The 23,942-nt window shown below is 42.2% G+C and overlaps 1 protein-coding gene across 2 annotated transcripts in view; it reads right to left on the bottom strand.

Annotated features, from left to right (window-relative positions):
- LOC144799736 (meckelin-like) overlaps positions 1 to 23,942 on the bottom strand; it is a 347,109-nt gene that overhangs the window by 54,128 nt on the left and 269,039 nt on the right. For both annotated transcript variants that reach the window (XM_078671255.1, XM_078671257.1), the window contains exon 20: positions 5,340 to 5,458. In XM_078671255.1, the coding sequence (XP_078527381.1) occupies positions 5,340 to 5,458 (119 nt within the window). The remainder of the gene's footprint in view (positions 1 to 5,339; positions 5,459 to 23,942) is intronic.

Genomic DNA, 23,942 nt, shown 5'->3' with positions numbered 1-23,942 from the left:
CTGTAGCAAATGACGAATCAATCTAAGTGAGGCAGTTTTTTAATGAAATATTCTTTTTCAACTGCCTTATCTCCTATGAATCTTACATAGCCTCCTTCAATCCCCCTACTAAATATATCATTATCTAAAATAAGACTTCGATAATTAACTTTTAAAGGCAATTGCTGGGGAAATATGTGCCTGCTTTCTAAATTACCAGTGTAGCCTACTCTGCTTTTTTAGGTCTCGCCTGAGCCAATGCCCTTGCGCATTGCTCCGGCGAGACTTATGTAGGGGCTCCAGGAAATGCTACCAGAGGGCTTTGGAATGCGGATTAGGTAATGCACCGTTACATCGCAACTTTTACAACGGGAGGCTTTTACAACGGAACTTTTACAACGCAGGATCCATTACATCGGATGCCATTACAACGCATGGCATTACATAGCAGATGCTATTACAACGCATGGCATTACATCGTAAGTATAGGTAAGTATTTTTTTATTTTTTATTTTATTAATATTAATTATAATTAAATATATTTATTTATGTTTTTTAATATTATTAATTTATTATTTATTATATTAAGTAAAGTAATTTTTAAAATAAGTACAGGTGTACAGGGGTGTTTTTAGGTTTCAGGGTAGGGTTTGGGTTTTGGGATACAGGGGTGTTTTTAGGTTTCAGGGTAGGGTTTGGGTTTTGGGGTACAGGGGTGTTTTTAGGTTTCAGGGTAGGGTTTGGGTTTTGGGGTACAGGGGTGTTTTTAGGTTTCAGGGTAGGGTTTGGGTTTTGGGTTTCAGGGTAGGGTTTGGGTTTTGGGGTACAGGGGTACAGGGGTGTTTTTAGGTTTCAGGGTAGGGTTTGGGTTTTGGGATACAGGGGTGTTTTTAGGTTTCAGGGTAGGGTTTGGGTTTTGGGGTACAGGGGTGTTTTTAGGTTTCAGGGTAGGGTTTGGGTTTTGGGATACAGGGGTGTTTTTAGGTTTCAGGGTAGGGTTTGGGTTTTGGGGTACAGGGGTGTTTTTAGGTTTCAGGGTAGGGTTTGGGTTTTGGGGTACATGGGTGTTTTTAGGTTTCAGGGTAGGGTTTGGGTTTTGGGGTACAGGGGTGTTTTTAGGTTTCAGGGTAGGGTTTGGGTTTTGGGGTACAGGGGTGTTTTTAGGTTTATGGGTAGGGTTTGGGTTTTGGGGTACAGGGGTGTTTTAGGGTTCAGGGTTGGGTTTGTGCTTAGGGCTAATTAAATTATATTTACCATTTATAAATTAATTAAAATATATTTATTAAATTAAATTAATTATATTATATTAATTACATTTTTTAATTAAATTAATTAAATTAAATAAAATATTTTAATTAATTTATTTTAATTATAATGTTTAAAAATATTTAAATTAAATTAATTTCATTATATTAATTAATTAAAATTAATTACAATTTTTATTAAAATTAAATTAAATAAATAGATTTAAATTTATTAAATTAAATTAATTACTATTTTAAAATGTATTTTAATTAAATTAATTAAATTAAATTAATTAAATTAACTTAATTAAATTTTTTTTAAAAAGATATACTTACCTATACTTACGATGTAATGCCATGCGTTGTAATAGCATCTGCTATGTAATGCCATGCGTTGTAATGGCATCCGATGTAATGGATCCTGCGTTGTAAAAATTCCGATGTAACGGAATGCGTTGTAAAAAAACGCGTTGTAGTGACACCAATCCGCGGATTATGGCCAGTGCATGTGCGCCGGGTGCGCGCTCACCATTTGGCAGCCTGCGACCACACTGAGAACAGCACAGCGCTTTCATGGCTATCACTCCCCTGTTCCTCCCACTTCCTCCTGCGTGTGCACCATTTGGTTGCCGCGCACCACATCTCCTGCTCCCCCTCTCACAACAACGCTCTCTGCTCCTCGCTTGTTTTTTCACTTTCAGCACGGCCAATGCTTGTTGCAGTGTTGTAAAGCGCTCACATTCGCGCTATAAAAGACCATTGTAACATTAATTTATTTTTATTCAAGCACAAGGACCTTACATACATTTGTTTTCATTTGTTGGTTTAGGCACGGGGCGATTAAGCAATTTGCTCAGAATCACAGGTTCAGTGTCGCCGGGACTTGAACCTGGCTCCCCAGTCAGCTGTCTCTCGATTGTATACTCAGTGTCGCTGCTTTGATGTTTTGGCTTTTTTTTGCAGTGTTGTAAAGCGCTCACATTCGCGCTATATAAGACCATTGTTACATTAATTTATTTTTATTCAAGCACAGGGACCTTACATACATTTTCTTTTCTTTTGTTGGTTTAGGCACGGGGCGATTAAGCAATTTGCTCAGAATCACAGGTTCAGTGCCGCCGGGACTCATATCTGGCTCCCCAGTCAGCTGTCTCTCGATTGTATACTCCGTGTCGCTGCTTTGATGTTTTGGCTTTTTTTGCAGTGTTGTAAAGCGCTCACATTCACACTATGTAAGACCATCGTAACATTAATTTATTTTATTCAAGCACAGGGACCTTACATACAATCCCACTCAGTGCCACATAATTACACAGCACTCAATGCAACATACACTCCAAATACCACTCAGTGTCACTTAGTTATATGCAACATAATTACACTGCACTCAATGCAACATACACTCCAAATACCATTTGGTGCCACATAATTACACACCACATAATTATACTCTACTGAATGCAACACACACTTCACACAATACCACTCAGTGCCACATAATTATATGCTATATAATTACACTGCATTCAATGCAACATACACTCAAAACAATACCACTCAGTGCCACATAATTACACGCCACATAATTACACTGCACTCAATGCAACATACACTTCAAATACCACTCAGTGCCACATATTTACATGCCACATAATTACACTGCACTCAATGCAACATACACTCAAAACAATACCACTCAGTGCCACATAATTACACGCCACATAATTACACTGCACTCAATGCAACATACACTCCAAATACCACTCAGTGCCACATATTTACATGCCACATAATTACACTGCACTCAATGCAACATACACTCCAAACAATACCACTCAGTGCCACATAATTACACTCCACACAATAACACTCTACTGAACACAACATACACTCCTCATAATACTACTCAGTGCCACATAATTACACGCAACATAATTACACTCTACTCAATGCAACATAAATACACTCCACATAATACCACACAGTGCCACATAATTATATGCTACATAATTACACTGCACTCAATGCAACATACACTCCAAATAATACCACTCAGTGCCACATAATTACACGCCACACAATTACACCCTACTGAAAACAACATAACCTCCCCATAATACCACTCAGTGCCACATAATTATATGCAACATAATTACACTGCACTCAATGCAACATAAACCTCAAATACCACTCAGTGCCAGATAATTACACACAACATAATTACACTGTACTGAATGCAACACACTCCACACAATACCACTCAGTGCCACATAATTATATGCTACATAATTACAATGCACTCAATGCAACATACACTCCAAACAATACCACTCAGTGCCACAAAATTACACGCCACATAATTACACTGCACTCAATGCAACATACACTCCAAATACCACTCAGTGCCACATAATTACACGCCACATAATTACACTGCACTCAATGCAACATACACTCCAAATACCACTCAGTGCCACATAATTACACACCACATAATTACACTGCACTCAATGCAACATACACTCCTCATAATACCACTCAGTGCCACATAATTACACGCAACATAATTACACTCTACTTAATGGAACATAAATACACTCCACATAATACCACACAGTGCCGCATAATTTTAGGCTACATAATTACACTGCACTCAATGCAACATACACTCCAAATAATACCACTCAGTGTCAAATAATTATATGCTACATAATTACAATGCACTCAATGCAACATACACTCCAAACAATACCACTCAGTGCCATATAATTATATGCTACATAATTACACTGCACTCAATGCAACATACACTCCAAATACCACTCAGTGCCACATAATTACACGCCACAAAATTACACTCTACTGAATACAACTTAACACTCCATATTACAACTCAGTGCCACATAATTACACGACACATAATTACACTCTTCTCAATGCAACGTAAATACACTCCACATAATACCACTCAGTGCCATATAATTACACACCTCATACTTACACTCTACTCAATGCAACATAAATACACTTTATCTATCTGTCTATCTATCTATAGCCTTCACTCTATCTGTCTATCTATCGCACTCACTCTATCTATCGCATCACTCTATCTATCGATCGCCCTCACTCTATCTATCGCCCTCCCTCTATCTATCTATCGCCTTCACTCTATCTATCTATCACACTCACTCTATCTATCTATCACATCACCAAAGCATCACTCAGCACTACCACAGCATCACTCAGGGGCACCACAACATCACTATGCCCTACCACAGCATCACTGAACGCCACAGTATCACTCGTCGCCACCACAACATCACTCAGCGCCACCACAGCATCAATCTGTGCAACCATTCAACAACTGGTTCAAATATGTTCTCTCAATGTTTCAAGCTTTATTACAAATGTCACAAAAAGATGTTAATATTTCACTTCTGTTCTTGGATTTTTCGTCACAATAAAATACAATTAACAAAAGTTATTTACAAAAGCTATTGCCATTATAAATTACAATAACTTTTATTTAAGTATTAATTATTTAAAAAAATAAAAGCCATTTTGTAGTTATAATATCAATACATCTAAGTCACGTAAATACAACACATATTGCATTAGAAATGCTATAGGTGTCACATTTACGAAAGTTAAAACTATTGGCATTGTAAATGACAAAGCTATTAATTTCGCTATTTTCAAAACCAACACATAAATAAAAAAATTGTCATTTACAATACCAATAGCTCAAACTTTCCTAATGCGAGACCTATTGCATTGCAAATGCTTGTTAATAATTTAAGGTCTCCACCTTTCTGTCAGATTGCATGACTTAAAATGTAGCTGTATGATACCATTGCCACGGTTGTAAGTCAAATGTGTTTCTGGGTCCTCTTCCCTCATAGATCCATAAATTATAAGACTGTAAATTAGGAATGCAGTCTTCTCTGGACAAGGAGAAATTGACGCCTCTCTTTGTTGGGGTCTACAAAGTTCTTCTATGGAATTGAAAGGCAGTAGGGTGAGGAAATCAAAGTCAATGTTCCACAATGAAGGATTTAGAAGTACAAGAGTAATCAGCAGTTCCTGCTCTGAGAAGGTTTAGACCTGTCCACATACCTCCAAAAGCAGTAACACTGCAAACAGCTGAAGTGTTGGGCGCAATTTCCTGTGCGTCTGTAGCTCATTCCACTCATTGGCAATCAGAATTGTTCTCCAAAAACTCACAGAAGGCTTTCCTGACCAAGAAAATAATTTCTGTTAGGAATCCACTTTATGTTTTGCTTACATTGTGCACACAGCAGAACTCTGTTGCATCTAGATGATGAGACGGAATAAATAATATTGCAATAGACAAAGATGCAGATTTACAAAGATGCAACGAAGCAAGACGACATGTACTGGACAAATCACATGGATTCACTCTGGGCCCCACCATCACTCCCAAGAAAACAAAGATAGCCTAACCCTCCTGTTTCTCACTTGGTACTTCCCTGCTCATGGCTTCCCAAACTCCAAACTGGCCTCATCAGAGGCATGCTACATACAACAACACATATCATTTAGGGCCTAAAGAAATATGACCACATCACCCCCAGCCTAATGTATTCCACTGGGTTCCTTTGCCAATCTGTATAATATTGTATAGCAGGTACAAACTGGTAGCTTACGAGTAGTTTAATCAAATGTTTAGATGTGTTTCTACTAGAATTACAGAATGATATGCTGGACTTGCACTAGTTACCTTGCGGTATTCGGCAGGTATGCATTTCCTATTTGCTTCTTTATTTTAAATATTTAGTAATACACTTTTCCTTAATTTTGTGTGTTTGTTTTACATTTCTATGGATTAGCCTATTTATGATGTAAATAGAGTATTAAGATCAGTTAATGCGAGGGACTCTATATATTAATAACCTTTTTTAGATTGTTTAATCTATTAATATTGATTCTAAACATAAGCTTGGTTCATCTGGGGTTTGATTAACTCCCGTTTTGGGTATATAATACTATTTCTCAGTATTAATGGTTCACTTTCTCTTAATGCAGTAAAATTACTGAAATACAGCTCGGTTGTTTGAAGTCGCCAGACCGCCTTTCACTGTACAGGCACTGACCTGGCAGAGAGCTCCCTGCAGGCAGGTGCAGAGAGTAACTGCACCTGTCTGCAGGGTTATGTATGGATGGTCCATGAAACATCTTTTCTGCCCCTTCTAAAGAGGCACCCTCGGGGTCACTCCTCTATGTGGAACACAGTCAGTGCATCTCTTTACAGGCTCCTTGCTTTGCCCATTCTATTATGACGCATGCAGAGAGGCAAGGTGTTTCCTCATTTACATGGGGCCACACCCCATTCAAATGAGGAAAGTGCCTAGCAAAATGTGCACCATTGCAATCTGCATTATAGTAATGGTGCACAAACATCAGTAGCCCTTTGTGAAATTTCACACTGCCCCACATGAAGTAGGCACTGGTTGCACTCCTAGGGCAATTATTTTAATATGGCTCTTGGAGATGAACAGGTAAGGTGAGTATTTTAAAAGGGCACACTTTACAGCTGGATTTAAGACTAGGACTGGACAAAATATCAATTATAATGGAGTAACCAGAGTAATTTAGCTAATATGTTACTCTTGTGATGCAAAATTACAGTGAATGTTGTGATTATGCCTCTTTGCGTACTTTTGGGAAAAAAACGACTAGCCAAGAGCACAGGAACTGGCTTCTGCTTTTCCTGTTCTGTTGCATTTAGTGCTATTTTCTTAACGCAAAATGCATTCTCCTGACCCTTTCAGATGTGAGGGTGGATTGTGCGTTAAGAAAATAGCACTAAAAACTGGGTCATTCTCCTCAAATAATTCTGCATAATCTCGCGTAATTTTGCTGTTTTGTTTGTAATTACACTATAGGAAATTATGCGAGTTACGCCCATCCCCAATTAATGCACCACCTATCTTCACAGCTTGAAGCACTGGTATTTACATGATTTGCCCATGTCAAAGGCCAAATTCTTTATTAAAATCCAGATGTGATGAAGTTTTAACCCCCTCCCCTTTACAAGTTTCCATTTGGGACCACCCTTTTTTTGGTAATCTTTTCTGTGAGTGAGTCTCACTCACTGTATGCTCTAGTAAAATGGACTTGGTTGCTTACTCCTATGCCCATCTTTTAAAATAAGGTCCACTGCTGGGCAGCTGGGGTAAGAGGCGCTGTGCTTTTACACATCATCATGTGTAATTTAGCCCAGCAACTGTGCACAGGTAGCCTGTCTCAGTTGGGCTCTTTATTAAATGGATTATAATTTAATTGGCTATTCAAAAATAAATATCCCCATTTATATTTTACTATAGTGTGTGTGAGTCTCTAGACTGTAGAGCGTCAATATATTCACTCTACAAGTGAAAGTTCTCATTCGTTCAACCTACAAAAAGTTGAGGATTTCTTTCTATAAGTAAACAATGTCCCTGTGTTCAAATAATATTTTAATTTAACCACAGTGGAACTCCTGCTTTTTAAATAAAGTTCACCATGATGAACTCGGTCTCTGGAGGGCTGAGGGACAACAATCACATCATTGGCCCACTTTAACTTGGTCTGGAAGCGACCGATGCAGTGGTGTCCTGAGGCGTCTGGTTTCTGTGGTCACAAAGTCCTCTTAGGAGTCTTTGGAGGTCTGCCGGGTGCAGGTATGCAGGTCTTCTATTTATTGGGAGGTATTGGTTCCTGGGTGAAGTGCTGACAGGTCTCCTGGGCTTTGGGGACTCAGCGGCTGCAGGACAAGTCGTCTTTTGGTTCAATTGTTGAAGTCAGCATGCAGACCAGAAGGGCTGGCCCCAAGTCAGTTGCTGGGTGTTCTGTTTTTGCAGTTGCGACTCTTCTCATCTGTCTTCTTTCAGGTTGGCAGGATCTGATCTTCTGGTGCCAGCGGCTCCCCTAAATACTGAATTTAGGGACGTTAGAGGAGAGTAGGGTAGTGGCCAATGGGCTACTGACCCTTAGGGTGGCACAATTCGCGTTGCAGCTCTTAGGGACCCTCTTCAGCAACTCTGACCCTAGGCACTTGGGGTACCATTTACTAGGGACTTACAGATAGTGCTAAAGGTATTGCCAATTGGGGAAACAATTGTACAGTTTTTGGGAAAGGGATTTCGCATCAGGACCTGGTTAGCAGGAACCCAGTGCACTTCCAGTTGAATCACATCAAATACCAGGAAAACAAGCATTTGCATTGCAATAGGTCTCGCATTACTGAATGTTTGAGCTATTGGTGTTGCATTATTATTAGCAATGCCAATAGCTCAAACTTTAATAATGCGAGACCTATTGCATTGCAAATTCTTGTTGTCTGGGCCTCTGGTGGTGGTAATGTAGCAGTGCTTCCTGGTCTCTGAGGCACATTCTATACTGGTGCTTTGGACACACTCCCTTCTGCCCTGGCCCCTTAAGGGGTCTCCTTGAGGGGTTGACGAGGCTCTGAGGCAGTAGCATCGCTGGCGCAGCGATAGGTATTGGTGCGTGGGACTCTCTCCCTTGTGGCTGGGCCTATGGGTGGGTCTCGGTTCGGTCGGAATTTGAAGCTCTTTTACTCCAGGCTCACTCCGGAGTCTGTGCTGAATACACCTTGAGTATGCATGAATGCAGGTGGATACACTTCTTCGACACAATAGCCAAGGGCCTCAATGAGTATGAGGAAATTGAAAAACAGGTGGCAGTATTTAATAATGGCTAGATTTAACCACCATCAAGGCTATGGGACCCCCATTGTTTGATTTCAATCCGATTGAAACTAGAGAACACTACTGTATATATTGTAACCTTGTAAATTTGGCACATTTGTCTCTATTGTGTATGGAACATGTAGCTTCTCAATTGTTTATTAATTGTATGTTGTCACTGAAAATACTGCATTATTAAAAATTCACAGTCACCTATTTATATCGTGCACCTATAGGGATAATGCAAATGTCATTATGAGCTATATGCCATTGCTGTTGAATTTTTATATGTATTCATTCTTACATGCCAGAACATCTAATTCACTCAAACCTATTGGTTCCAGCCCAAGCAGCACAAAAAAGCAGGCACTCACTCCGCGGGAGAGTCTGTCCTCCCTTACTATCCTCTGGTACCAGCGCAAACTGCATGATACTCACGCTTGCGGTACCATGACTCGTAATGAGAACGTCCTCGAGGCAGACCCGGTGTAAGTATACCGCGCGTCTCACGCTGAGGCCTCTATTCCGGAAGACACTCCAGACGTGCAGTTCAGGTATGTGGCCCCCCTCCCTTGGCCTTGCTAACTTGTGAATCCCACCACGCAGGAGGCTAGCGGGCTCCATACCCCAGGAGGCTTTTAATGAATGTCACGGAAATGGTTATTTTGTATGGATCTTTGTGGCGGCACAATCGTAATTTGTTGGTCCCAGTTAACACCTCTATGGGTTATTTGCAGTACAGCTCATAGTCACGGGAAGCGATTCTTGGCAATCCCCGGTCATGTGAAACGTTCAATTAATATAACGTCTCCCAGGGAATTTATTTGTATCAGTTGACACAGTTATGGGCTATTTAAAGTACAGCTCAGAGCAATGCGAAGCATTTCTTCTTGGCAATCCCTGGTCATTAATTGATATAACGTGGTTCAGCAGGGTCCCCTAGATGTACTATTATTGTTATATGTATGTCTCAGTTTATTTTTTGCCATCATTAAGTGCCCACACAGCACTGATACAGGTAGTTTTAATTGCAGTTAATGGCATTGAGTGCCCCCAATACTGACAGAAGCGGTCTCGCTCCCCACACTAAGGGTGAGGTTGCTACATCATGGATTAATTCGTCTGAGGACCCTTGCCTCTAGCCCGATAACAAGCAGGGATATCTATGGTCCCCACGGCAACAACTGCTGGTAAGTGCCTGAGAGTACTGGCCTACTGACACAACCTTGTTTACTTTGTCACGCGCCCATCCATGACAGCCTTCCATTGATTTTATTCACACAGATGTGAACCAAAGACCACACATTGCCGGTGTGGTTGCCCAAAAACCCGAACCCCTCCTGTACCCTCATTCCTGAAGAAGGCCCGCAGGCCGAGGCTCCAAGTACCCTCTGTGCCCCAAGTCGGGTCGAAACATCAACACCACTATCCATTGATCCTGGACCAAAAAGCATCTTTCTTGTACCGTGCAAAACATTGATACACTCATGTATAATGTATATAGACCATGTATTCTATGAATGTTGTATGGCCAGGACGCCAAGATTGAGATTTTTCTATCAATCATATTCATTTGTGAAATACTTCTTCACCTATTGAAAATTTCCTTTGGGATCTTTTTCCTTTTCCAACCTTTCTACACTTGAGCACGATTTCCTTTTTCAGCACATTTCCCTTGGAGCAACCTGACTTTTTTAATAAGAACATTTTGTGATTTTCAAACATTGTCTCTAAAAACGAATGAAATATTAAATATTATTGCTTTTTGATATGGTTGGTTGTGGCACACTATTGTTTTTCGATATGTATTGATTACTAGGAGCAGGCATTGAGAGAGCTCCAGACATTTTGCTTAATGACTGTTTTCGCTTACACTGAATGAAGGTCTAGGACCATTGTATTTTGTAACGAGTCTGTGCTGACAGCGCGGGCTGCCGGCGCTGCCTCAGCACTGCAGGGGCTCCCTGGTCAGGTCCTGGGTCTGCCTGCTCATGTATGTAGGTGTGTGTTTTGTTTTTTGACTGAGTGAATACAGCCCTTGAAGCTGCCACCGCCCGTGATAAAATGTATTATTCGATATGGTGGTGCTGCATGGCAGTTCTTCTGACTCTAAATCATATGTGCCTCAGTTCTTTTTCTTTGTTATCAAAGAAGCAGTACCTACCCTCAAAGACCAACCTGCCCGTCTGTCTCCCTGCCTTGCTATGACTGCAGACCTACTACAGCCTGTTTTTTAATGTAAACAACACACAATACATTATTGACATTACACAGCAGATTGTCATTGCAGCAATAACGTGACTCATGGCTGGTTTCTGGGCAGCGCTGTTTTCTATGTGGCTTGCCTCTTAAGATGCCCTCTGCCATGCACTGTGTCCCCTATCTTCCTGATCATGAGCCAGTATTTTGCCTCTTTTCATTTTCTTAAGTAATCATTTCCCAATCGCAGGAAGGGGGAAATACATGTCCAGAATGCTTTAAAAACAAAAGACACACTCACAAAACAGAGCGCACCTTTGTGGTCCGTTAGCCAGGGGTTCCGGATTAGTTGCTTCCCTGTGAAATGGATCCAAAAACTGAAGAAGCCCGTGAGTGCTGCACACGCGAGACAGGGAGACATGTGGTTTCAATTATCGCGCCCGTGTCTGGGCACGATAATTGAAACCAAATTACGGCCAGTGCACGTAATAGACACCGATAGGCCATGGGTGGAGCAAGGCGCCCCGCTTTGGCCAATTGCGTGCTCTCTTGGTTAAAAACAGGCACGAAAGCCCAATAGCGTGCCCCTAAAGGAAAAGCACACGCTTGTGTGTGTGCCATTCCTAGGTCGGTTTCTGAAACCCCATTTTTACCTACTAAATGTCTCGCGTTGCGTGAGCAATGCTGCGCACTGCAACGCTAGGCGCGATACCTACAAATGGGGGTGACCACCCCAAAAGGGGGCACTTTCCTACACATACTCTTAACTGTCTTCGTGAATCAGCCTCAAAACATCTAAAATGGAAAAAATTAAATATTAATTCAAATACATACAAATAGAAAGGACCTCTTTGACTTTTATTGGGCTTTTAAGGGTTGATTCACAAAGGTATATATGAATATGTGTAAGAGTATAGCCGTAGCACTATTTTATGTACTTTTAAATGCCTTGTGAATCTGCCCCTCTTTCCACAAACTAGAAAGTGGTGAACACCACCTATTGACACTATATATCTATACTACTATTATAAAGAGTGAACTGTGAACCTTTGAGGCGGGTAAACTCGGGAACCACTGCGCCAATCCAAACACCCAATACATCATTGGAATTGTCAGGGTCTGCAGAGTGACATAGGCTATATACCACAAAAAAAAAACGTTCTTTAAAAAATATACGTTAAAAAAGAAAGTAGTCCCTTGGAAGTAGCGCCGTCCGTGTGCGCTAACGACTTGCGTGCTGACATCATCAGGAGCGCAGGGAGGAACAGCGGACAGGAACGGTGAACTTTGGCGGACTGGAGCGGGCTGAGGTACGTGAAGCGCGGGGAGGAGCGGTGAACTTTTGCAGACTGCAGCGGGCTGAGGAAGGTGAAGCGCGGGGAGGAGCGGTGAACTTTTGTGGACTGCAGTGGGCTGAGGAAGGTGAAGCGCGGGAAGGAGCGGTGAACTTTTGCGGACTGGAGCGGGCTGAGGAAGGTGAAGCGCGGGGAGGAGCGGTAAACTTTGGCAGACTGGAGCGGGCCGTGTGCTGCTGATGGGGGGCCCTGAAGGTGGCGGTCTGGTGCGGGCTGAGGAAGGTGAAGCGCGTGGAGGAGCGGTAAACTTTGGCGGACTGGAGCGGTTGCAGCGTGGAGCGGACAGGAGCGTGGGGAGGAGCGGGGAAGTTTGAGAGCCTGATTGCTCCCGGACAAGGTCGGGACGGGCTACTAGTATATATATATATATATATATAATATATATATATATATATATATATATATATGTATGAACCCAATCCTGTGTTTAAATCTTTCAAAAGCAGGCACAGACTCCGTGGGATTCGTAATCAAGGGTCTTTATTAGCAAGAAAGATGATCAGACGCGTTTCGGCAGACAAGTCGGCCTTGCTCACTACATCTGATTTCACCAAGTGCATATGACATATATATAGTGATACAAAGTAACCCATTGGTTCATGAAAAAACGACAAAACTGACATGTGACACAGTAATAGACATAAAGGGTAAAAATCGGCATGTATTTAACAATTTTTGTATTTAAAATGTAAAACAAAGTTTGTAAATAATTCTTTACAAATTAGATTTCATTACGTCCTGTGTTTTTAACCACATTGAATGTACCTATATATATATATATATATTCTCCTCCAAAACGCTTCTGTAGCTTGACGAAGCACTCAACAAGCAGGTAAGTGACAACCACTTTATAAATATATCTTGAACTCCCAATAATCTAAATTAGAGACAGGGCACAGACTCCATTTCAATTGTGTTTTGTTTATTATTTTATCAAAAGAAACAACACGTTTTGGCCACCCCTGGCCTTGTTTACGTATAGATACATTGACGAGGTGTTTCTTTTTATGTTTTTACCAAGCTAGCCATGTGACACAGTGCAAGTATCAAACACTGAAAGCAGACTCCAAACAGAGTTTAGGGCTTGTGGAAAACAGACTGCAATGGTTTATACAGCGTAGAGACGAGTTTAAAAAAACTGCATAAATATAAAAACTCATCAGAAGCCACATATAAGGCAATAAAAATAGCCCTTCAAGAAATTGATAGGACAATAACGAAAAATACCCATATAAAATGCTTATAAAGAAATCAGTACATTCATTAACCTCATACTTTTTTGTATTTTATTTATTGATTTTAAAGAAACAACACAGTACATACAAGTCAGCGAGTGAGTGAAAATATTGTCAGAGCATAGCAATAGGTCTTCTTGCAAGTGATATGATTAAAGATCACTTATATCACAATTACCTCTCTCGACCACCCCTCTCCAACAGCAGTGTGCAGTAGTCATGCAATTGTTGATCACAAACCACCCTTCCCCCATCCCCCCTCCGCATAGAGTCCCTCATCAGTTCCCCCTTTTAACTCGTTGTAGCATCTTCCCTGCATTTAAGATATGTGGCGAGTATCTAGTGGTCTGGAGCGTGCAGGCATGAGCTGCCAATATACATCAAGCTGCTCCTGGCAAGGTGCGGCGTCCAATAGCCACGTGGCATGTGCCGACCCGGACCGCCCTCCCAGTGTATGGCTATCCTGCGCTTGGCCTGAAGTAGCAGGATCGCCACAAGATGCCGGCTTAGCTACGTCCCCCAGCAGGCATGTTACGGGGTGCAGAGCCAGATTAGTACCTGTAATGGAGCTGATAGTGCTGCAGACCCGTATCCAAAAATCCACCACCGCCCGGCAGTCCCAGGCCAGGTGCAGAAAAGAGGCACCCCTGTCCAGCAGCAACAGCAATTCGAGTTGTCTTGCAGCCCCATTGTGTGCAGCTGAGCTGGTGTGTGGTTCATCTTATGTAGGTACTTTGAGTGAATCAAGCGCAACTTATAGTTAGGGGGAAGTTTCTCAGTCTACCTGCAGCAAAATGCCCAACTTGTCTCTGATATCTCACTGCCCAGCTCCCGTTCCCACTCCTCCTGTGCTCTGGGCGTGCCCCCTGAGGTAGTTTTATCGATGTGAAATACATTTGTGTGACTAGCTTCCACGGGGTGGCCGCACAGTACAGCTGCTCCAGTGCCTCAAGCTATCCTTGTTGTGGGATGTTGACATTAACCTCATACTTAAAACAGAAGAATTAAAAACTACTACAAAATATCATATATCTTATTGATACAAATTTAAATTACCCCAATTATATTAAACTTATCTAGAATCCTCATTTGTCAGAGATTTTAAGAAAAGATATTGTTATGCACGTTTGTGCAGACAGCAAATACTGATAGAATATTGATATTTCCCTGAAAATTCATTATTTGCAGTTGTAGCCAATAATTGAGTTGGCTACAAAATGACCCACAAAACCTCCATGTCAAATGCTTTCAGCTATATAAAGTGCCTAGTGTACAAAGTGCAGTGCATAATAAAATGCAGAATTAAATAGCAGCATATCATTTATGGATAACAATATAAGTTATCTAGAGTCTAATCTGATATATCTCACAGGTATATATTGCATATAGCTCTCTTCATACATTTTCATGGTGGTATTTCTAAATGGCAATAGTCTGTCACTGTTCGAAATGGGATCTCTGGTAGGCCAAGGCTTGCGTCAAAGCCAGGCAGAGACCACCACTCTAGTCAGGGCAAGGGAGTTCCACACCAAAGATAACCCCTGCTCACCCCCTTGGTAGCTTGGCACGAGCAGTCAGGCTTATCCCGGAGGCCATGTGTAAAGCGTTTGCGCATGCACACAGCAACAACATCCCAGGCACACCACAAAAGAAACTCCACACAAGGTTATATCAAAAATAGCCTTTGTATTCTCATAGCACATTAGAATGGTAATCACTATACTGTACTCAGCATCATTCTGGCACATAAACCACATTATGCACAGTATCACATTAGGCGCCAAATCCATGGTACGCCGACCTCATCAGTCTAACCTCTTAGACCCTAACCTCCTATTAGGGGTATACTCACTGTAGGAAATAATCTCACTGGCATAAACACATTACGCACAAATCTCACCCCCAAACACATTTAGAGGCATGAATCACAGTAAAGCATCACCTTTCCTAATATCATGTAAATCACTGACCCCTGGCCAACTGGCCTTTCAAAGGGGCTCAAATGCCCTGTGTCCAGAATATCAGGGCTGCTGCCTGTGCAGCGGAATCCAAAGTGCGCAGTTGCGCTAGGGCCCAGGAGTGCATCTCACTCCTCTCTCTCACAATGCCCCCAAAGAACTGTGACCTAAACATAGCAGCTGCCCACTACTTGCTGGGCAGCTGTGAAGCAAACAAGACGGGGCACCACTGTGCCTCTTCTGTCCCTCTCAAGGACTCTAGATCAATCTGTGCAAAATGTTGCAGCTGCCTGCGCTCTCGCAGGGCAGCTGGGAAAGGAGCAAGCACCAATGAGGTGCACTTTGGAGTCCCTCTCGGTGACTCAGCAATTCAACAAAGGCCCAATAGGTGCAGCTGCCCGTTATCAGGTGGAGCAGCTGGAAAAGAAAATAAGCACTGGCACAGGGGGCGGGCACCGGCAATGTGCCCGACACAACCCCCAACCCCTGGAAGACTGAGCCCCACTCACCGGGCTCTGAAGGCTCCTTGGGTCTCTTCTGGGACTGCTTCCTGCATACATCGAGGACCCTCTCTCGCCGGGACTCTTGTAAGGACTCCTGGCCGGCTTTTAGACTGCACGCGGGGCTCTCCTCACCACACAGAATCCCCGCCTCGCCGCAAGTGCAGTGCCGCCTGTCCCCTTCACCCGGTCCATCACTGCTCTTCACCTGGGCCCTCTCCTAGGGCTCAGGACTCCTCCCTCACAATGTCCAGTGCGGGGTGGGCTCCCGCCTGGGTTCTCTGTTTACTTCACCCGGGCCCCCTCCTGGGACTCTGAGTCGACACAGCCAGCACTGGCACAGGGCTCCCCGTACTCACTGGAGCCCCGCACTGCTCTCGCAGGGCCTCGGCCGCCTCGCTAGACTTCCTCCTCTGGCCGTCTTGTGGCCGCGGGACTTCCCTCGGGGAAGCAGAAGCCCCGCCCCACATCAGGCACCACGTTGCCTAACTTCCAGTTTCAGGGCCGCGGCGGTGATTCTTTTCAAGATGCATCAATGAGGGGTAGGCTCCCTCTTGAAGCAGGCACATGCGGTGTGGGCACCCACCATGGAATAGAATAAATCAAATGTGGCCATGACGCCGGGTGGGCACCCGCTACGAAATCAGCAAAAGCGGGGGAATCCCTACATCACGATTCCCTCAAGATAGGTGGCAGCTCCGCGCTGTGAAGCTTCCTCTCGCCTCTTCCGTATAGCAATCAAAATATAGCGCACACGAGGCGCTAGGAGCAAGAGTTCCTTGGCAAAAGTCCTCTAGTAAAAGCATAAGTCCAGCAATAAGTTCCTCTAGGGCACAAGGGCCATGCAGGGCCCAGGGAGGCGAGCACTAATGGCAGCGTCCCCCTGGGCACCAGCAGCAGCACGCACAAGCAGGATCAGCACCAAAAACAGAACAACATCATGGGGTCACAGCCCCTTTTTTATACACCCTTTCTTCTTTGTGTCACAGCACAGGGCTTGGGGATACCAGTCAGAACTGGGTTAGGGGGGAATTTGGTGCATTTTGTTTGCCAAGCTCCTCTTCCCCTTTGTCAGGTGGGGGCTCGCCATCAGACACACCACAGGGGGACGGAGCAAGCATTTACTAGGGAAGCACCATCCTATTCAGAGTCCGGGGATTATCCCTCCCACCACTCTTCCTCCAGGTATCCCATTCAGCTTAGCGCTGACTCACCCTGCCCCTCCTGGAGCCACCCACACCTCTCAGCTCCTGTCACTCACAAGCCAGACATGCAAATCACATCAGGCAGGCAGACACATGGCAGGCAGACACATAGCACACAGAAATGCCAACTTCTAAAAGTGGCAATTCTCCACCAGTCACCTTAAATCTGCGGACACCATTATGCAGCTTTTATCCTCACGAGTTCATACATACCAAACTCGACCCTGTGCTCCTCCCATACCAGGAAATATCATGGACAAATTTATCCCCCATGCATTCCCATGGGAGGGCAGGCCAATCTCACCACATGTACACAGAGAGCGCACACACTTCACACTGGGCCACAGTGCTAAAGTGCCCAGAGGCCTAAAACCACTACCACCATGTCAGAGTTTAAGTCAAAAAAGTTCATGGGTGAACCTGCCAAAAAGGACCAAGTCCACCGTCGCTATAGAAAATTATGTAACTCTTCCCCCAGATTCAACCCATTTGGCATTCTGGTATCTAGATTCAGAACATATCGACTTTCTAGTTGTATCAAAAGTGATTCCCGGGAGCTTGCCTGTCGCAGACTGGGAATTGAATCAATAACATAATATTTTAGACAACTGAGGTTGTTATTGTGGACTTTTTTTAAGTGGTGAGCAACAGAGTAAGTTGGATCTCAGTTAGAGGTTCCTCTTAGTTGTTGCAAAATACGCACATGCGGCAGCACTGATTTTACTTGATCTCAGTGCTGCCTTCGATACGGTGTCACACGAGGTTCTGCTGTTCAGGCTAAAGGAGGTCGGGATATCAGGAAATGCCCTTGGCTGGTTCAGTGACTTTCTATCAGGCAGATCATTCCGAGTCTCCACCCCCCCCTATCTCTCCAAAGAATGCCCCATTGAGCAGGGCGTGCCCCAGGGGTCAGCTCTTAGCCCCACCCTGTTCAATGTGTACATCCAACCCCTGGCAGAGGTGGCCAGGAGGCACGGAATGGCCCTTGTGTCCTACGCTGACCACACTCATCTAGTGGTTTCCTTAAACGACGAGAATGACCACGGCGTCCAAAAATTCCAGCAAACACTCGTCGATATCACAGATTGGATGACGGCAAACTACCTCCAGCTTAACGCCGGAAAAACGGAGGTGTTGCTGGTGGGAAAAAAGACAGACATTTGGGGTAACAACTGGTGGCCAGACACCCTCGGCCAACCACCTGAACCAAAGAACTGTGTCAAAAACTTAGGAGTCTGGGTAGACTCTGCCCTAAGTTATACCCAACATACCAAAAAAGTGGCGGCCTCCTGCTTCGGCCTTCTACGGAATCTTAGGCCTATCCTAGGATTTTTCGACCATCAAACCCGTCAGATGATAGTCCAGGCAGCCATTCTTTCAAGGCTGGACTACGCCAGCTCCCTCCTGCTAGGAGCTAACGTAGCAGAAAAAAACAGACTTCTGCGAGTCCAGAATGCCGTCGCCAGGGCTCTGGTAGGACCCCTCCGCCATACGTCTGTGGCTAGCGTCCTTACAAAACTCCACTGGCTTCCTATGGAGAAAAGGATCCATTTTAAAATGCTATGTTTAGCGTTTAAAATCCTAAAAATGGCATCCCCTCCCATGCTCTGCCCACTCCTGTCAGTCTACGTCCCCCGGCGTACTCTACGATCTGAGGGGCAGTATTTAGCAACCGTACCTCGCATCAAACTAGCCAGGATGGGGGGGCGTTCTTTCAGATATCTGGCCGCCAAACTCTGGAATGACCTCCCAAACCAGATTCGAGGGATGCAGGATTTGTTATCCTTTAGAAAAGCAATCAAAACACTTCTTTTCTGTTAAAACTGTTTTCTCCCTTTTCTCTCCCTCTGACCCCTATCCCCCGTCCAATGTCTCATGCAGAAAGCGCCGGGACGCCCCTTCGCTGGGGCAGCCGAGCGCTATACAAGCACATATAACATAACATAACATAACATAGTTTTGTGCCACTGATATATTTTAGTTTACAGGTACACTTTAAAATGTAGACTTCATATTCTTTTTTGCATGTAGTTTTATCGGTTATTAAAAGCCATGGACTTTTGAAAAATCCTTTTTTGTCAGAGAGCCAATTACTAGTTGGAATTATTGCTGGGCTACTAGTTACTAGGGCATCACTCATAGATGGAGCTTCTCTGAACGTGAAAGTGGGCTTTATTGGTAGAATCGGCCCTATAGTAGGATCATTTAGGGCCCCCTTGGCAACTCCTCTCAGTTTCTGGAATTTCTTGTTGTTAAAATGAAAGAAATTATGTAAGCACCAAGTAATCGTAGATGCCAACATATCGCTATATTTATGTAGCTGCATATATATTTATATATTATTGCACAAAATCCCATCAAACTCGGCGAAGGAAAGTGGCACACCAATTCCATACACAAGACAACGCGTTTCGGCCGTAACGGCCTTTGCCAAGTTAGCGTATCGAACCCAACGTGCCCAATAAATACTTGTGACATCATTATGGAAATAGAAAAAAACATTGTATGTCTTGTGATGGTCCAATTCAAAGTCTATACAATTCTCTCAACATGATTAATCTCAGTTGAATAATTATTGTAAACAAGTAAACATAGTCTCATTAATTCGCATGGTTTACCAAATTGCTTTCACTTTAGATGACAATGGGCATACTAGAAAGATTTGATTTGATTTGTCAATTTATAGAGTGCAACGAATGCCCGGAGGCGTCTTGGCGCTAGAGGACTCAGGGAGTGTGAAGCTAGTCTGGAGATGGAAGGTAGATATCGGTTTGGAAAAGCCAGGTTTTTATTTTTTTCCTAAATGCTAAAAGATCTGAACTAGTTTTGATTGTTAGCGGGAGGAGTTTCCATAGCCTCCTATTGACTGTTGTTTTCAAAGTCTACATAAAATGTCCATAAGATTCCTTATTAATGGGGTCATGGATAGCCAACAAATGCATTTGTTTTATCCTATAAAAGTGCATAAAGTGGCAAAATAATAACACAAAATATACAATCTTAAGAGAGTATATCTGATTGATATTCATTTATCCATGTCTCTTTATATTCAAGAAATAGGATTCGTTATACATTATCATATACATATATTGAATCACCTTCACAATAAAATCATAAATCGATTTATTTGATATCAGACAAATGCCCCAATAGATGACATGGATATTAATTAATCTTTGTAATAATACTGTCGATTAAATACCACTGCCAGGCAAGTGCCCCAATGAATTATCAAAATGATTGGGCAAGTGGCCCTTAGTATCAGATCTTAATTACATGTGGTGTGATTTAAGTGTCCTCAAACAATAAATTGCGAGTAAATAACAACATAAAAAAGAAAATTCAAATATTTCATTAAAAGATATATATATATATATATATATATATACATATATATGAAAAAGCAATCCCAACCCGTCAGTGGATGACAGGCAACATCAGGGTGCAGACCTCATTATGCCTCAGCAAACAGTCAAAGCCTTATATATATAGGAATCCACAATCCTGAAGCGCCGAACAGCGAGAGCAAACGGACACAGCCAGGTACAGACCACAAACCAAGGATTTAGAAAGAAATGTTGTGCTTTATTCCATCAATGGGGATGGCGGCATGACGCGTTTCGTCCGGGAAACCCGGACTTGATCACATGACAAGACCCAGAGACATGAGTGGTTAAGTACTGGTGAACAAACAAGACTCCTCCCACAAATTAATAGACATAAAGGTAGTATCATTCAGTATATAAAACAATTAATCCAAATGCAAAGTACAGTGCAATTGATTGCATGAATGCAACAATATTAGATTCACTATACAATTATAACAGTCTCAAAAAAAGAATAAAATCTGTTAAAAGCATAAAGGGCGAGTGCCCAATGGATAACCATAATATTAATTTATGTATTGTAACTGAACAATAAGAACCAATGTCAGTGGGGCATGTTATAAAACCAGTAGATTTGCTATAAAAACCACAAATAGTTTTAAAGTGCAAAGTAAAAAAGTGCAGGGTGCATAATCCCAAAAAGGTTGGGAACAAACATTGTATATCCAGGTAAAAACCTGGAGCAGAATAAAAATTGGTGATAAAGTGCAAAGTGCCAATTGAGTGCAAAAAGTCGGCAGTGCAAATATATAAATGAATAAATAAGGGAGGGAAAAAGGCAATCACATCTTATAGAACTCCTGTATAGCAGCAAGAAATAGGGCATACCTATAGATTTCATATTAGTACAGCTGGATATATATAAAAAAAACAGACATCAATATTATCAATAAGATGATTATCAGAGTTAACAATGTAAATCTTCATAGACCATCCATAACATAGACAAATAGATTAAAACCATATAAAAAGGTATAAAATCTATTATAAAAAAGTTATGCATACGATGGAGTAAAATATTTACAAAAAATTGTTAAGATCTTCTCCCATGTTCAGGCCATTAGGGATCTTACTGTTTAACCCCAAAATGTATTGACTTTCTAATTGTCTAAGTCTCTTCTCTCTATCTCCACCCCTTTTATTCAGGGGGACTGCATCAATGACAAAATATTGCAGGTCATTAAGATTGTTGTTATGTACCAGCTTGAAATGACGTGCCACTGGATAATTAGGGTCAGAGTTAACAATGGCACGAAGATGCTGTAAGATTCGATTGTATACCTGCAACTTGGTGCTGCCAACATACTGTAACTCGCACGTGCATCTTAAAACATAGACCGCATGGTCTGTTTTACAAGTGTACACATTCTTGTTGTTCAACCATTGCAACTGTTTGAATTGATAAAACCCTTTTGAGAGAGTTAGTGAGGTTAGTGACTTCATAGCCTCTTTGTAAAAATCTTTGGTAAGATCCATACAAACAATTCATGAGGTCAATCTCATTATTGCATATCCGTCTAATTCTTAAAAACTCCCCATAAGGGATGCTTTTAATAAGATGATGTGGATGGTTACTCTGGGCATGTAAAATTGAATTTCCAGCTGTGGACTTTCTGTACATCCTAGTCATGATCTCGTTATTCTTAATGTAGACCTCTACATCTAAGAAGTTGACACTAACATCGCTAATGTTGGCACAAAATACTAGGTTTAGAGAATTGTTATTGATATTACTAACAAATTCTTTTGCTGATGAACTACACCCTTGCCAAATTATAAAAACATCATCGATGAAGCGCCACATCTTTACAATGCCAATTTCATCCTCCTCCAAACAACTGCGGGTACCACCCAGGACGTGCTTCTCCCACCAGCCCACGTGTAAACACGCATAGCTGGGGGAGAAGCACGCACCCATGGCTACACCACGCAGTTGCTGGTAGACTTCATTATTGAAAAGGAAAAAATTATTCTTAAGGCATAAATCAATCATGCTGATGACCATTTTACTATGTTCATAGAACTTGATGTCTCTAATGGATAAGAAGTATTCAATTGCATTCAAACCATCAACATGATTAATAGAGGTATACAATGATGTAATATCCATGACTAGAAAAAGATAGTTAGGTTTCCACACAACTTCTTTCAGTTTCATCAAAAAGTCACCAGTGTCTTTTAGGTAACTAGGCAAGGCCTCCATGTATTCATGTAAGTAGAAATCAACATATTTGGAGAGGGGTTCCAACAGGCTATTTTGGGCAGAAATAATTGGTCGCCCTGGTATCGGTGTTATGCCTTTATGTATCTTAGGTAAAAGATACAACGTCGGAGTGATGGGAAAATCTTTTTTCAAGAAATCAAATTCCTTCTTGCTGATCAATCCTACCCTCTTCCAAGATGCGAGATTAGAATGTACAAGGGTTTTTACTTTGTTGAGTTCATTATAGGAGGCCTTCCTGTAACAAAGTGGTCATTTAATTGTCTTTCCGCTTCCTCTAGATACAAAGTACGTGGCCACAAAACAATATTTCCACCTTTGTCCGCTTTATTGACAATAATGTCACCTTTTGATTTGATTTTACGCATAAGCAGAGAATATTGTATATCTCTAAAACTTCTTCTTTTCTTGTTCTTTGCCACAGTTTTATTTAGTTCTTTCAAATCTTCCACAATCCTGTCATTGAAGATGTCGATGGCATCCCGAGGCATCACCGGGACAAATGTAGATTTAGGACAAAAAGGACTATTGCCAGCACTGCCACTACTGATACCCATAGTACCTAATATTTCCTGGGTGTTATTCGGAACATCGTCATCAATGGCAAGAGAATGTGCGGTCTTAAGAGCCAATGTGTCAGCAATAGTAAAGTTCTTATGGATTTGTGATTCATTTACAATTGCTCTTGCTTTTTCACTTTTCTTATTGGTGGTGTGGAATTTCAGAAGCTTTAGTTTTCTTATGAATTTGAAAGTGTCTATTCTGGCTTGTACATACTTGAATCCATTATTAGGGCAGTAAGAAAGACCTAATGAAAGAAGCTGAGTTTCCGCTGCATTGAGATCAATTTCGTCAGATTGATCACCGTGTTTTCTACATCAGAGTTGTCAAAATGGCAAGTAGTGCTCGTAGGATTTTTGTCTTTTTCTTGTGAGTTTTTTTCTTTTG

This window comes from Lissotriton helveticus, chromosome 12, assembly GCF_964261635.1.
Source record: "Lissotriton helveticus chromosome 12, aLisHel1.1, whole genome shotgun sequence".
Taxonomy (NCBI): domain Eukaryota; kingdom Metazoa; phylum Chordata; class Amphibia; order Caudata; family Salamandridae; genus Lissotriton; species Lissotriton helveticus.
This window is presented reverse-complemented; position numbering and strand designations above follow the sequence as displayed.